This window comes from Manis pentadactyla, chromosome 17 (genome assembly GCF_030020395.1).
Source record: "Manis pentadactyla isolate mManPen7 chromosome 17, mManPen7.hap1, whole genome shotgun sequence".
In the NCBI taxonomy this organism is placed as follows: Eukaryota; Metazoa; Chordata; class Mammalia; order Pholidota; family Manidae; genus Manis; species Manis pentadactyla.
The window spans coordinates 8,034,662-8,048,117 of record NC_080035.1 but is presented as its reverse complement, the minus strand read 5'-3'; the positions used below and the strand labels follow the sequence as shown (position 1 = coordinate 8,048,117).

The following is a 13,456-nucleotide window of genomic DNA, read 5'->3' as shown; positions in this document are numbered from 1 at the left end:
TGCATCTGTCTTTTTCAAACTGGAGTGCTGCATTCTTAGGGTAAATTCCTAGGAGTGGAATTCCTGGGGCAAATGGTATTTCTATTTTCAGTGTTTTGAGGAACCTCCATACTGCTTTCCACAATGGTTGAACTAATTTGCATTCCCACCAGCAGTGTAGGAGCATTCCCCTTTCTCCGCAACCTCGCCAACATTTGTTGTTGTTTGTCTTTTGGATGGTGGAGATCCTTACTGGTGTGAGGTGATATCTCATTGTGGTTTTAATTTACATTTCTCTGATGACAAGCGATGTGGAGCATCTTTTCATGTGTCTGTTGGCCATCTGAATTTCTTCTCTGGAGAACTGTCTGTTCAGCTCCTCTGCCCATTTTTTAATTGGATTATTTGCTTTTTGTTTGTTGAGGTGTATGAGCTCTTTATATATTTTGGATGTCAACCCTTTATCGGATCTGTCATTTATGAATATATTCTCCCATAGTTTAGGGTACCTTTTTGTTCTATTGATGGTGTCCTTTGCTGTACAGAAGCTTTTCAGCTTGATATAGTACCATTTGTTCATTTTTGCGTTTGTTTCCCTTGCCTGGGGAGATATGTTCATGAAGAAGTCGCTCATGTTTGTGTCCAAGAGATTTTTGCCTATGTTTTTTTCTAAGAGTTTTATGGTTTCATGACTTACATTCAGGTCTTTGATCCATTTCGAATTTACTTTTGTGTATGGGGTTAAGCAATGATCCAGTTTCATTCTCTTACATGTAGCTGTCCAGTTTTGCCAGCACCATCTGTTGAAGAGAGTGTCATTTCCCCATTGTAAGTATATGGCTCCTTTATCAGATATTAATTGACCATAAATGTTTGGGTTAGTATCTGGGGTCTCTATTCTGTTCCACTGGTCTGTGGCTCTGTTCTTGTGCCAGTACCAAACTGTCTTGATTACTGTGGCTCTGTAGTAGAGCTTGAAGTTGGGGAGCGAGATCCCCCCAACTTTATTCTTCCTTCTCAGGATTGCTTTGGCTATTCAGGGTCTTTGGTGTTTCCATATGAATTTTTGAACTATTTGTTCTAGTTCGTTGAAGAATGTTGTTGGTAATTTGATAGGGATTGCATCGAATCTGTACATTGCTTTGGGCAGGCTGGCCATTTTGACGATATTAATTCTTCCTAGCCAAGAGCATGGGATGAGTTTCCATTTGTTAGTGTCCTCTTTAATTTCTCTTAAGAGTGTCTTGTAGTTTTCAGGGTATAGGTCTTTCACTTCCTTGGTAAGGTTTATTCCTAAGTATTTTATTCTTTTTGATGCAATTGGGAATGGAATTGTTTTCCTGATTTCTCTTTCTATTAGTTCATTGTTAGTGTATAGGAAAGCCACATATTTCTGTGTGTTAATTTTGTATCCTGCAACTTTGCTGTATTCCGATATCACTTCTAGTAGTTTTGGAGTGGAGTCTTTAGGGTTTTTTATGTACAATATCATGTCATCTGTGAATAGTGACAGTTTGACTTCTTCTTTACCAGTTTGGATTCCTTGTATTTCTTTGTTTTGTCTAATTGCCGTGGCTAGGACCTCCAGTAGTATGTTGAATAACAGTGGGCAGAGTGGGCATCCCTGTCTTGTTCCTGATCTCAGAGGAAAAGCTTTCAGCTTTTCACTGTTCAGTATGATGTTGGCTGTGGGTTCATCATATATGGCCTTTATTATGTTGAGGTACTTGCCCTCTATACCCATTTTCTTGAGAGTTTTTATCATGAATGGATGTTGAATTTTGTCTAATGCTTTTCAGCATCTATGGAGATGATCATGTGGTTTTTGTCCTTGTTTTTGTTGATGTGGTGGGTGATGTTGGATTTTTGAATGTTGTACCATCCTTGCATCCCTGGGATGAATCCCACTTGGTCATGGTGTATGATCCTTTTGATGTATTTTTGAATTAGGTTTGCTAATATTTTGTTGAGTATTTTTGCATGTACGTTCATCAGGGATATTGGTCTGTAATATTCTTTTTTGGTGGGATCTTTGCCTGGTTTTGGTATTAGGGTGATGTTGGCTTCATAGAATGAGTTTGGGAGTATTCCCTCCTCTTCTATTTTTTGGAAAACTTTAAGGAGAATGGGTATTATGGCTTCTCTGTATGTCTGATACAATTCCGAGGTAAATCCATCTGGCCCAGGGGTTTTGTTCTTGGGTAGTTTTTTTGATTACCGCTTCAATATCTTTGCTGGTAATTGGTTTGTTTAGATTTTGTGTTTCTTCCTTGGTCAGTCTTGGAAGGTTGTATTTTTCTAGGAAGTTGTCTGTTTCTTCTAGGTTTTCCAGCTTCTTAGCATATAGGTTTTCATAGTAGTCTCTAATAATTCTTTGTATTTCTGTTGGGTCCGTTGTGATGTTTCCTTTCTCGTTTCTGATTCTGTTGATGTGTATTGATTCTCTTTTTCTCTTAATAAGTCTGGCTAGAGGCTTATCAATTTTGTTTATTTTCTCAAAGGACCAGCTCTTGGTTTCATTGATTTTTTCCATTGTTTTATTCTTCTCAATTTATTTATTTCTTCTCTGATCTTTATTATGTCCCTCCTTCTGCTGACCTTAGGCCTCATTTGTTCTTGTTTTTCTAATTTTGATAATTGTGAAGTTAGACTATTCATTTGGGTTTGTTCTTCCTTCTTTAAATATGCCTGGATTGTTATATACTTTCCTCTTAAGACTGCTTTCGCTGCGTCCCACAGAGGTTGGGGCTTTGTGCTGTTGTTGTCAATTATTTCCATATATTGCTGGATCTCCATTTTAATTTGGTCATTGATCCATTGACTATTTAGAAGCGTGTTGTTAAGCCTCCATGTGTTTGTGAGCCTTTTTGCTTTCTTTGTACAATTTATTTCTAGTTTTATACTTTTGTGGCCTGAAAAGTTGGTTGGTAGAATATCAATGTTTTTTAATTTACTGAGGCTCTTTTTGTGGCCTAGTATGTGGTCTATTCTGGAAAATGTTCCATGTGCACTTGAGAAGAATGTGTATCCTGTTGCTTTTGGATGTAGAGTTCTATAGATGTCTATTAGGTCCATCTGTTCTATTGTGTTGTTCAGTGCCTCTGTGTCCTTACTTATTTTCTGTCTGGTGGACCTGTCCTTTGGAGTGAATGGTGTGTTGAAGTCTCCTAAAATGCATTGCATTCTATTTCCTCCTTTAGTTCTGTTAGTTTTGTTTCACATATGCTGTTGCTCCGGTGTTGGGTGCATGTGTATTTATATTGGTTATATCCTCTTGTTGGACTGAGCCCTTTATCTTTATGTAATGTCCTTCTTTATCTCTTGTTACTTTCTTTGTTTTGAAGTCTATTTTGTCTGCTACTAGTACTGCAACACCCGCTTTTTTCTCCCTATTGTTTGCATGAAATATCTTTTTCTATCCCTTGACTTTTAGTCTCTGCATGTCTTTGGGTTTGAGGTGAGTCTCTTGTAAGCATCATATAGACAGGTCTTGTTCTTTTATCCATTCAGTGACTCTATGTCTTTTGATTGGTGCATTCAGTCCATTTACATTTAGGGTGATTTTCGATAGGTATGTACTTATTGCCATTTCAGACTTTAGACTCGTGATTACCAAAGGTTCCAGGTTACTTTTCTTACTATCTAAGAGTCTAACTTAACTCACTTAGTGTACTGTTACAAACACAATCTAAAGGTTCTTTTCTAGTTCTCGTCCTTTTTCTTCCTCCTTCATTCTTTATATATTGGGTATCAGATTCTATACTTTTTCTCTATCCCTTGATTGGCTTTGGGGATAGTCAATTTATTTTTGCATTTGCCTCGCAATCAGCTGCTCCACCCTCCCTACCGTGGTTTTACTACCTCTGGTGACAGCTATCCAACCCTAGGAACACTTCCATCTATAGCAGTCCCTCCAAAATAGACTGCAGAGATGGTTTGTGGGATGTAAACTCTCTCAGCTTTTGCTTATCTGGAAATTGTTTAATCCCTCCTTCAAATTTAAATGATAATCTTGCCGGATAAAGTAATCTTGGTTCCAGGCCCTTCTGCTTCATTGCATTAAATACATCATGCCACTTCCTTCTGGCCTGTAAGATTTCTGCTGAGAAGTCTGATGTTAGCCTGATGGGCTTTCCTTTGTATGTGATCTTATTTCTCTCTCTGGCTGCTTTTAGCAGTCTTTCCTTATCCTTGATCTTTCCCATTTTAATTACTATGTGTCTTGGTGTTGTCTTCCTTGGGTCCCTTGTGTTGGGGGATCTGTGGATCTCCATGGCCTGAGAGACTATGTCCTTCCCTATATTGGGGAAGTTTTCAGCAACTACCTCCTCAAAGACGCTTTCTATCCCTTTCTCTCTCTTCTTCTTCTGGTAACCCTATAATGCGAATATTGTTCCGCTTGGATTGGTCACACAGTTCTCTCAATATTGTTTCATTCTTAGAGATCCTTTTTTCTCTCTGTGCCTCAGCTTTTTTGTATTCCTCTTCTCTAGTTTCTATTTCATTGATTGTCTCCTCCACCATATCCAACGTGCTTTTAATACCCTCCATCGTGCTCTTCAGTGATTGGATCTCCAACCTGAATTCATTCCTGAGTTCTTGGATGTCTTTCCATACCTCCATTAGAATGTTGATGATTTTTATTTTGCACTCCCTTTCAGGAAGAGTCACGAGGTCCATATCATTTAAATCTTTCTTGGGAGTTGTATTAATAATTTTACTCTGGACAAGGTTCCTTGGGTGTTTCATGCTTGTATATGGCGCCCTCTAGTGTCCAGAAGCTCTATTCTGGAGCTGATCAGCCCCTGAAGCAATGTCAGGGGGTCGCAGGGGAGCGGTACTGGTGCCTGGAGGGAGGAAAGAGCTGTTCCCCGCCTCCCGGCTGCTGTGCCTGTCTCCACTGCCTGAGCCAGTGGGCCCAGCACACAGGTGTAAGTTTTTGTCCCAGAGCAGCTGGATATGGGTCCCTGCTTTCCACAAGCAGCCGGAATCCCAGTCTCCCCAGGAACTCTGCGTGTATTAACTTTCCAACCCGGTAGTCACGCGAGTCTCATGAAAGCACCATGAAATGTAGGTTTGTGCTCCCAGCGGAGATCTCCCGAGCTAGGTATTCAGCAGTCCCAGGCCTTCCACTCCTTTCCTGCTCCGTTTGTCTTCCTTCCGCCGGTGAGCTGGGGTGGGGGAGGGGCTCGGGTCCCGGGGAGCCACAGCTCTGGTACGTTACCCCGTTGGCTGAGGTCTGCTCTTTCCTCCAGGTGTGTGCAGTCTGACCGACCTCTTTTCTGTTGCTCTCTCAGGATTAGTTGCACCAACTGTATTTTCCAATTGTATCCAGTTTTAGGAGGAAGCCTCTGTCTCTCCTCTCATGCCGCCATCTTTTATCACAAGATAGCAGCATTATTCATAATAACCAAAAAGTAGAAACAACCCAAATGTCTTATCAGAGGATGAATAGATAAACAAAAGGGGGTATAACCATATGATGAAATATTGTTCGGCTGTGGAGTAAAGTACTGGTATATTTACAACATGGGTTGAACCTTGAAAACATTAAGCTAAGAAATGAAAGAAGCCAGACACAAAAGACCACATATCCCATTATATGAAATGTCTAGAATAGGCCTATCCATAAAAACAGAAAGTATATTAGTGATTGCCAGATAATTAGAAGTCAAGGGAATGAGGAGTAACTGCTAACAGATAAGAGATTTCTTTTTGGAAACTTCATGGAAATATTCTGGAATTAGTGGTGATGGTTGCATAACCAAGTGAATATATTAAAAACTACTGAATTTATACAGTTTAAAATGGTGGATTTTATGCTTTGTGAATTAAATTTCAATAAGAAAACATGAAACTAATATATTTTCCCTGGTTCTCTCCTAGATTGTCTAGGATTTTGCTTTCTTTGAACTATGAGCTTCCTCTTACTTGCCTACCAACAAAATCTCCATTGTTTTCAACAGTGCTCTTACCCTTGAATGTCCCCACACTCTGTTCTTAATGAAGTTAATTCCCTTGGAAAGAGCTTCAGAGCTCTCTGTTCTTAAGGCTTGCCTCTTCCCTGGGTGACACTTGTATTCCACTGCTCAGGAAATCAGGGTGGAGACAATGTCCTCTTGGAGTGACACCTCTGCTTTAAGAGTGGGGCACTGAGAAAAAATGATAACCTCTGTACTTCTTACATTGCCTTTTGTGGCTGGAACCTCTGTTCTAAGAGCTAAATGGGGCAAGGAAAGTCAAGGCCCCAGTATTCTTGATCTGCTGTGTCTAGCGTCAAACTTCTGCCCTATGAGAGGGGACTAAGTGGAGGAAGACAGCCCCATACCTCTCAGCTTCTCTTGTCTGGGGTAGACCTTCTGCAACACAGAGTTGGGGGTGATGAGAAGAAATGCTGGTAGCCTGCCCTTCCCAGAAAGATTGCTGTAGCCTGGGAGCTGGGAGAGAGGGAGCCCTGTTGTCTTGACTGTACCAGCTAGAGCTTTGTTATGCTGAGTTGGAGATGAGAAAGAAGTGAATTTTGCTTTGAATTCCACAGACTATCATTGTTCTTAATAAGGTTTAGTAGATTTTCTTGAAAAAATGTTTCCCTTTTTTGCTGTATACTCATTCTTAGGAAAATTTCCAGAGACTTTAATTGGTTTAAAAATAATTTTCACCAATTATAGTTATTACACTGGGGAGCAAGTCTGCTGAGATCTTTACTCCACCATGCTGGAAGTCATTGTCCTAAACAAGTAGGTTTTATCGTACTTTTCAGTTGTGTTAATTTAGTGAGACTAGTAGTTAAATAGTTTTTTATGACTTGTTCTGGGTCTCTAACCAGATCAGGATTCAATTATAAAATTTATACTGAATTACAAATGCACATATGCAGTCCAGTCCTTTTGTAATTAGATATTATAGTGATGTGTGAAATGTCATAAACCAGGAAAATCTATTTTAATTTTGTTCTCTGATGCTATACATTTTTTGTTTAAAATGTATACTTCTTAAAAGATAAACAGAAGCATGCTAAAATTGATTTCTAAATTATGAAAAAAATTAAAAAGTAACTTTAAAAAAAGCTGTAGTTTTAATATAATTATTTCTTCCTTACAGGACATGTGAACTTATATATTTGATACAACCCAGCAGTTCGTAAGTTATTCAGAACATGTTATTTTTCACTTTTTTAAAACATGTTTTTCTGGAGTAATCCCAAATATGTTGATAACATCAGGGTTAGTTTCATTGATGATAGCATGCTACTTCATAAATTAAAGTCATAGATTTAAGATCTTGCAGATTATTTAACTTCTCACAAGGAAAATGGTATGATAAAATACCTTTTACTGTAAGAGAGAACTAAAAAGGTAGAAGCTGATTCAGTGCAACATCACTGATTCTGGGAAAAATGCAAATTCATTGACTAAATCATTTTTGAGGGTCTGTATCAGGCATTTCATTAACTAAGATTCAAAGCATAATTTTTATGTAAGAATAAATATGAAAGTCTATATTAAAATTTCCAAAAAAATTTTTTAGATGTATAATACACAGCTAAACAGTATACTCATGTAAGAGTGCTAGAGTTTTTCTTTGGAAACAGAATGAGAAGTATATGAGATTTTCTGCCCATTGAAGTAGCAGTATTGAAGGTGATTGATGTAAAGGGAAATTGTGTGTTGATCAATTCTGTTAATCTATTAATTCCACTTGTTAATTCCAACAAGTGAATGACTATGAAAACATTACCAAGGCACAGTGTTAAACTGGTTAACTTTGTCAGCCAGACCTCTATTTTTCTGCTTACACTGTTGATTTTTATTAGAAAACAAAGAGCAGAAAAATATTAAGTAATTGGAAACCAAGTACATCATAGTACATCACTTGCTGTGCATATTTAGGTTGGAATTGAGATATTCAATATTTCCTTTATAAAATGCATACCACTCTATGGGAAACTATAAATATCTTGGTGAAAAACACTAACTGAATTGAGCAAATTGAGTTCATGTGTAAATTATGCATTTAAAATGGACTGTATAGTTTATCATGCAGTCAACTCAAGTCTGTAGTTTTAAAAAATGAAGAAAAGTGTAGTAAGAAAACTGTCAGTATAAAAATTTTTTTCTGCTTTCTATTTGTTTACTAGGATATCTACTGACATAAATTCTATGTTGGTGCTAAAAGTTTCTTGGATCACATTTTTACTAGCTAAAGGTAAAATCGTTATGTTTGTTACATGCCAATGTTTTAGATGTAATAATTGATAATTCTTTTGGACTAAGCTCAGAATTTTTTATCCTCATTCTCTGTGTGGCTTGCTAACTATTAGTAAGTTCTTATAATTCTGATACTGGAGTAGCTTCAAAAATGTCTTACTTCATTTCTGTTTCTAATTTCTTTCATCCTTTCCTCCTTCCTTTCTATCTTTTGAGAATATGTTAGTTTTTATAAAAATAACATATTCATGATAAAGAATTAAAATAATACAAAGAAAAATGTAAAAAAATTATCCAAAACCCACCCAGAAATAATAATCATTAAAATTATGTGACTCTTGTTCCAGATGCATTTTTGTGCATACATTCTGGTAAAGGTGGGAGTATGTATTCATTCACACACAGTTGTAATTTTCTAAAAATAGGGTAATATTTTAGTACATTTAAAATGTAAAAACTAATTTTACTGAAATTTAAAGGATGAAATTAAAAAGAGAAATGGAACTGCTTAAATTTAGATAAATGGTCACTTGAGAAGTATTATTTCCTAAAATATTTTTTCTAAGACTACAAAAAAGCTAAGAGGGTAGAATTTTTATTTAACTTTGTGTTTTGACTTAAAGCAATATGTATTAATCTGCTTTGAAGAAAAAGAATGTTAGTATACAGACAGGCATACCACATTTTATTGTGCTTCACTTTATTATGCTTTATAGATACTACTTTTTAAAAAATTGAACATCTGTGGCAACTCTGTATTGAGCAAGCCTTTTGGTGCCATTTTTGTGATAGCATTTGCTCACTTCAGATATCTGTCCATTTTGGTAATTCTCACAATATTTCAAACTTTTCATTGCTATTATATTTGTTGTGGCGATCAGTGGTCTGTGATTGGTGATTACATCTTTTTTTTTGTATCATTAATATATAACTACTTAAACAACATGGTTACTAGACTCCCCCTACTATGAAGTCCCCCCCACATACCCCATTGCAGTCACTGTCCATCAGCATAGTAAGATGCTGTAGAATCATTACTTGTCCTCTATGTACATACCACCCTTCCCGTGTGCCCCCCCCGCTACATTATGTGTGCTAATCGTAATGTCCCCCTTTCCCCCTTATCCCTCCCTTCCCACCCATCCTCCCCAGTCCCTTTCCCTTTGGTAACTGTTAGTCCATTCTTGGGTTCTGTGAGTCTGCTGCTCTTTTGTTCCTTCAGTTTTTGCTTTGTTCTTATACTCCACAGATGAGTGAAATCATTTGGTATTTATCTTTCTCCGCCTGGCTTATTTCACTGAGCATAATACCCTCTAGCTCCATCCATGTTGCAAATGGTAGGATTTGTTTTCTTCTTATGGCTGAATAATATTCCATTGTGTATATGTACCACATCTTCTTTATCCATTCATCTACTGATGGACACTTAGGTTTGTAAATAGTGCTGCGATAAATAGGGGTGCGTTTATCAATGCTTTTTCAAACTGGGCTACTGTATTCTTAGGGTAAATTCCTAGGGTGGAATTCCAGGGTCAAATGGTATTTCTATTTTTAGTTTTTTGAGGAACCTCCATACTGCTTTCCACAATGTTTGAATGAGTTTACATTCTCACCAGCAGTGTAGAAGGGTTCCCTTTTCTCCACCTTCTCGCCAGCATTTGTTCTTGTTTGTCTTTTAGATGTTGACTATCCTAACTGTGGTGTGAGGTGATATCTCATTGTGGTTTTAATTTGCATTTCTCTGATGATTAGCAATGTGGAGCATCTTTTCATGTGCGTGTTGGCCATCTGAATTTCTTCTTTGGAAAAGTGTCTGTTCAGAACCTCTGCCCATTTTTTAATTGGCTTATTTGCTTTTTGTTTGTTGAGGTGCGTGAGCTCTTTATATAATTTGGATGTCAACCCCTTATTGGATATGTCATTTATGAATATATTCTCCCATACTGTAGGATGTCTTTTTGTTTTACTGATGGTATTTTTGCTGTACAGAAGTTTTTTAGTTTGATATAGTCCCACTTGTTCATTTTTGCTTTTGTTTCTCTTGCCCAGGGAGATATGTTCATGAAGAAGTTGCTCATGTTTATGTCCAAGAGATTTTTGCCTATATTTTTTTTTGGTGATTACATCTTATTGAAAGCACAGATGATAGCTAGCATTTTTTAGTGATAAATTTTTTTTAAGGTATGTACATTTTTTTTTTAGACAATGCTATTGCAAACTTAATTGACTACAGAATAGGATAAACATAATGTTTATATGTACTGGGAAACAAAAAATTTATTTGTCTCCTTTTATTGCCATATTTACTTTATCAAGGTGGGAGGAACTGAACCCACAATATCCCTGACGTATACCTCTATTCTCATTCTTCCTACCACCTCCCCATTCTCCACTTTCAGATTTACTCATTTGTTGTTATCATCATGTTATCAAAGATTATAACATTTATAGTCTGCTCTGTAATTGTGATGACTTATTTAGTTTCACTTCTGTATTTAAATGGACTCTAAGCTAAGCTTATCATCACTTCTATATCATAGCTTTGCCATTTCTGAGTTCTTTATTTTGATTATTCCTAGCTGTATTTTGCCATGAAGAAGTTTTTCCAAAGAGGAATTTTGGCAACACACTCCTTATGTTTGGCACGTTTATGAGTCCGTAGTTTGGTTATATATCATATTCTCATGTCATGTTTGTTTTCCTCAGGCCATTGTTTTCTAGTATTGAACATTGCTGTTCAGAAATCTGAGGCTGGCTTAATTTCCCCCTCTCACTGATGTCCTGAATACTTGAGTTCTTTTTTTTAAATTTGAGTTTCAGTGCCATTACCAGGATATCTCTTAATTTTTACTGTTTTGTCTTAGTTTTTCTGTAATTCTGCATCCCTTTTTAAACTGAAGCTTCTCCTAATTTCAGGGAAATCTTAACATACTACATGTTTTAATATTACTCTAATTAGGTACTATTTTATTATGTTTCAGGAACATTATCTTATGCTGGATTCTTTTTGTCCTCCATATTTATTTTTCTCTCATATTATTCTAATCTTTGGTTGTTTTCTTATGTATTGACTATTTTTATCTCAAGCCTTTCTTCTGTTTTGAGCTAAATTATGTATATAATGGTATTTGAATATAATGAAGGAAAAACTTCATGGTAAAATACAGCCAGCTCAGAATGATCAAAATAAAGAACTCAGAAATGGCAAAGCTGTGATATAAAAGTGATGATAAGCTTAGCTTAGAGATCATTTAAATACAGAAGTGAAACTAAACAAGTCATTAGTTTGGTCCTCAGTTTATTCTTAACTTGTCTAGCTTCTTGTTCTTGTATAAGTTGTGTTTTTTTAAGTTCTTAATGCAAAGACTCTTAGGGCATTTTCTTCTGACAAATTATCTCCTAAATTGGGTTCTCTACCGGATTGTTTCCCTTTTTTATGTTGTGGTTCTATTTTTTTCCTTTTTCTTTACTATAGTATGTTTGCATAGCCCCTGTACTTTTCTCTCCATGTTGCTAGAACTTTATGTATGTATCCCTGACCTTTTGTTCTCTTTTTTTCTGATGTAGTGTTAATAAATCTCCCTTCATTAACTTTGTACTTTATCTGTGATTTGTTGTGTTCCCCAGAAAGCTGTAAGATAAAAGCAGTTTTTATATTATGTTTACTTTTAGTCAGAGGGTGAGGGAGAAAGTGGAGAGTTCATATGGAGTGGTACAAGTCTTTGTTCCGAGTTCTTGGTTAGAATGAACTCTAAAACGGAATGCTTATTATGGTAGTTTCCGTTTCCACAACAGAATTGTGTTGAGATTCAGGTTGTTCCCTAATTCAGCACAGTATACTGTAGTCTGTATGTTTATCAGAAAGTTAATTATAGTTGTTTACTTTCTCCATTTTACCCTCCTCTCATCAGCAATTTCTACTCCCTGCAAGTAAGAAGAAAAAGATGAGGATAGTCTCTGAGTCAGTATTTCTCAAATTTAATATGGTACTCGCACTTAACCAGTGCATTTTTTTCCTTTTATTTTTTTAGGTATTGGAGGAGATTCTTTGATCTGACTTCACTCTATTATTTTTAACCAGAAGTCTTTGATATTATTCTTTATCTCTGTGGTATTTTTTACTAACTTCTAAATATATTAGAAACATTTTTTTCACCATACCTATGGATCCAGAAAACCTACCTGATGCAGGATTACCTATTTTCTTACATAGTTTCTATACCATCAATATTTGTTGGGATTATTAGTAGTGTAGCAGTCAGATACCAAGAAGATAGGAAGTGAGTCACATTAAACTTTTCTTCTAAAAATAATGCACAGTGAAGAACCATAAGCAAATATATCATAGCTATATTTGATCATGACTTGTATATTTTGTATAGCTACACTATTTGTTTCTCAGGTATTTATTTATGTATTTTTTTCCTCATGGCTCTCTGGTTGTGCATTTATCATATTAACTTTAGGATTTTTGTGCTAAATAATTAGTGTATAGATGATTTTACAATGATGTGCTAATTTTGCTATTTCTTAATGGCTTTGGTAATTGTAATATTTTGGAGGGTGGTTAAGTTTGAAAAATATAAGGTTTTATAAATAAACAATTAAAATATTAGCATGTATCATACTTAAAACTATTTTCAGAAATAATAAATTCTATAGCTTGAAGTAAGACAAAGTAAGTTTAAAAAAGTGAAAAAAAATTTATACATACTTACTGAATTATAATAATACCTATATGTAAAATTCCCATAATAGAGTTATATTTCATTTATAATTTCATGACTATGTATTTTTATATATTTCAAATCTGACTGAGCTTTTGCCAAAAAAAGAAAAAAAATTTAACATGTCTCTAGTGATTGTTGAATAAATGAGTATATGGGTACGCCCATACTCATAATTCTCCCTGACTTAAAGATCTCAATCTCTAACTTTACTTTTTTATTTTCAGGAGAAATATTACAAATGGAAGATGATCTGGTGATCTCATTTCAGTTAATGCTGTGTGTCCTTGACTATTTTATAAAACTCTCACCACCTTCTTTGCTCAAAGAACCATATAGTAAGTATTTTTAAATAATTTATGCCCCTCCAATAATTTGCAGTCACAATATAAGTTGGTCACGGGGATGGTAGTAAGGCACAGAGAATACAGTTAATGATTCTGTAATACCTTACTATGTTGGTAGATAGTGACTGCACCAGATGGGGTGAGGATTTAAGAATATGAGTAACTGTTGGAGCACTGTATTATATATTTAAAGCCA

At 35.8% G+C, this 13,456-nt stretch overlaps 1 protein-coding gene across 3 annotated transcripts in view; it reads left to right on the top strand.

Moving 5' to 3' along the window:
* Positions 1–13,456, top strand: part of RB1 (RB transcriptional corepressor 1) — a 165,870-nt gene that overhangs the window by 51,425 nt on the left and 100,989 nt on the right. For all 3 annotated transcript variants that reach the window (XM_036904000.2, XM_057494514.1, XM_036904019.2), the window contains 3 exons: positions 7,081–7,119; positions 8,117–8,184; positions 13,141–13,251. In XM_036904000.2, the coding sequence (XP_036759895.1) occupies positions 7,081–7,119; positions 8,117–8,184; positions 13,141–13,251 (218 nt within the window). The remainder of the gene's footprint in view (positions 1–7,080; positions 7,120–8,116; positions 8,185–13,140; positions 13,252–13,456) is intronic.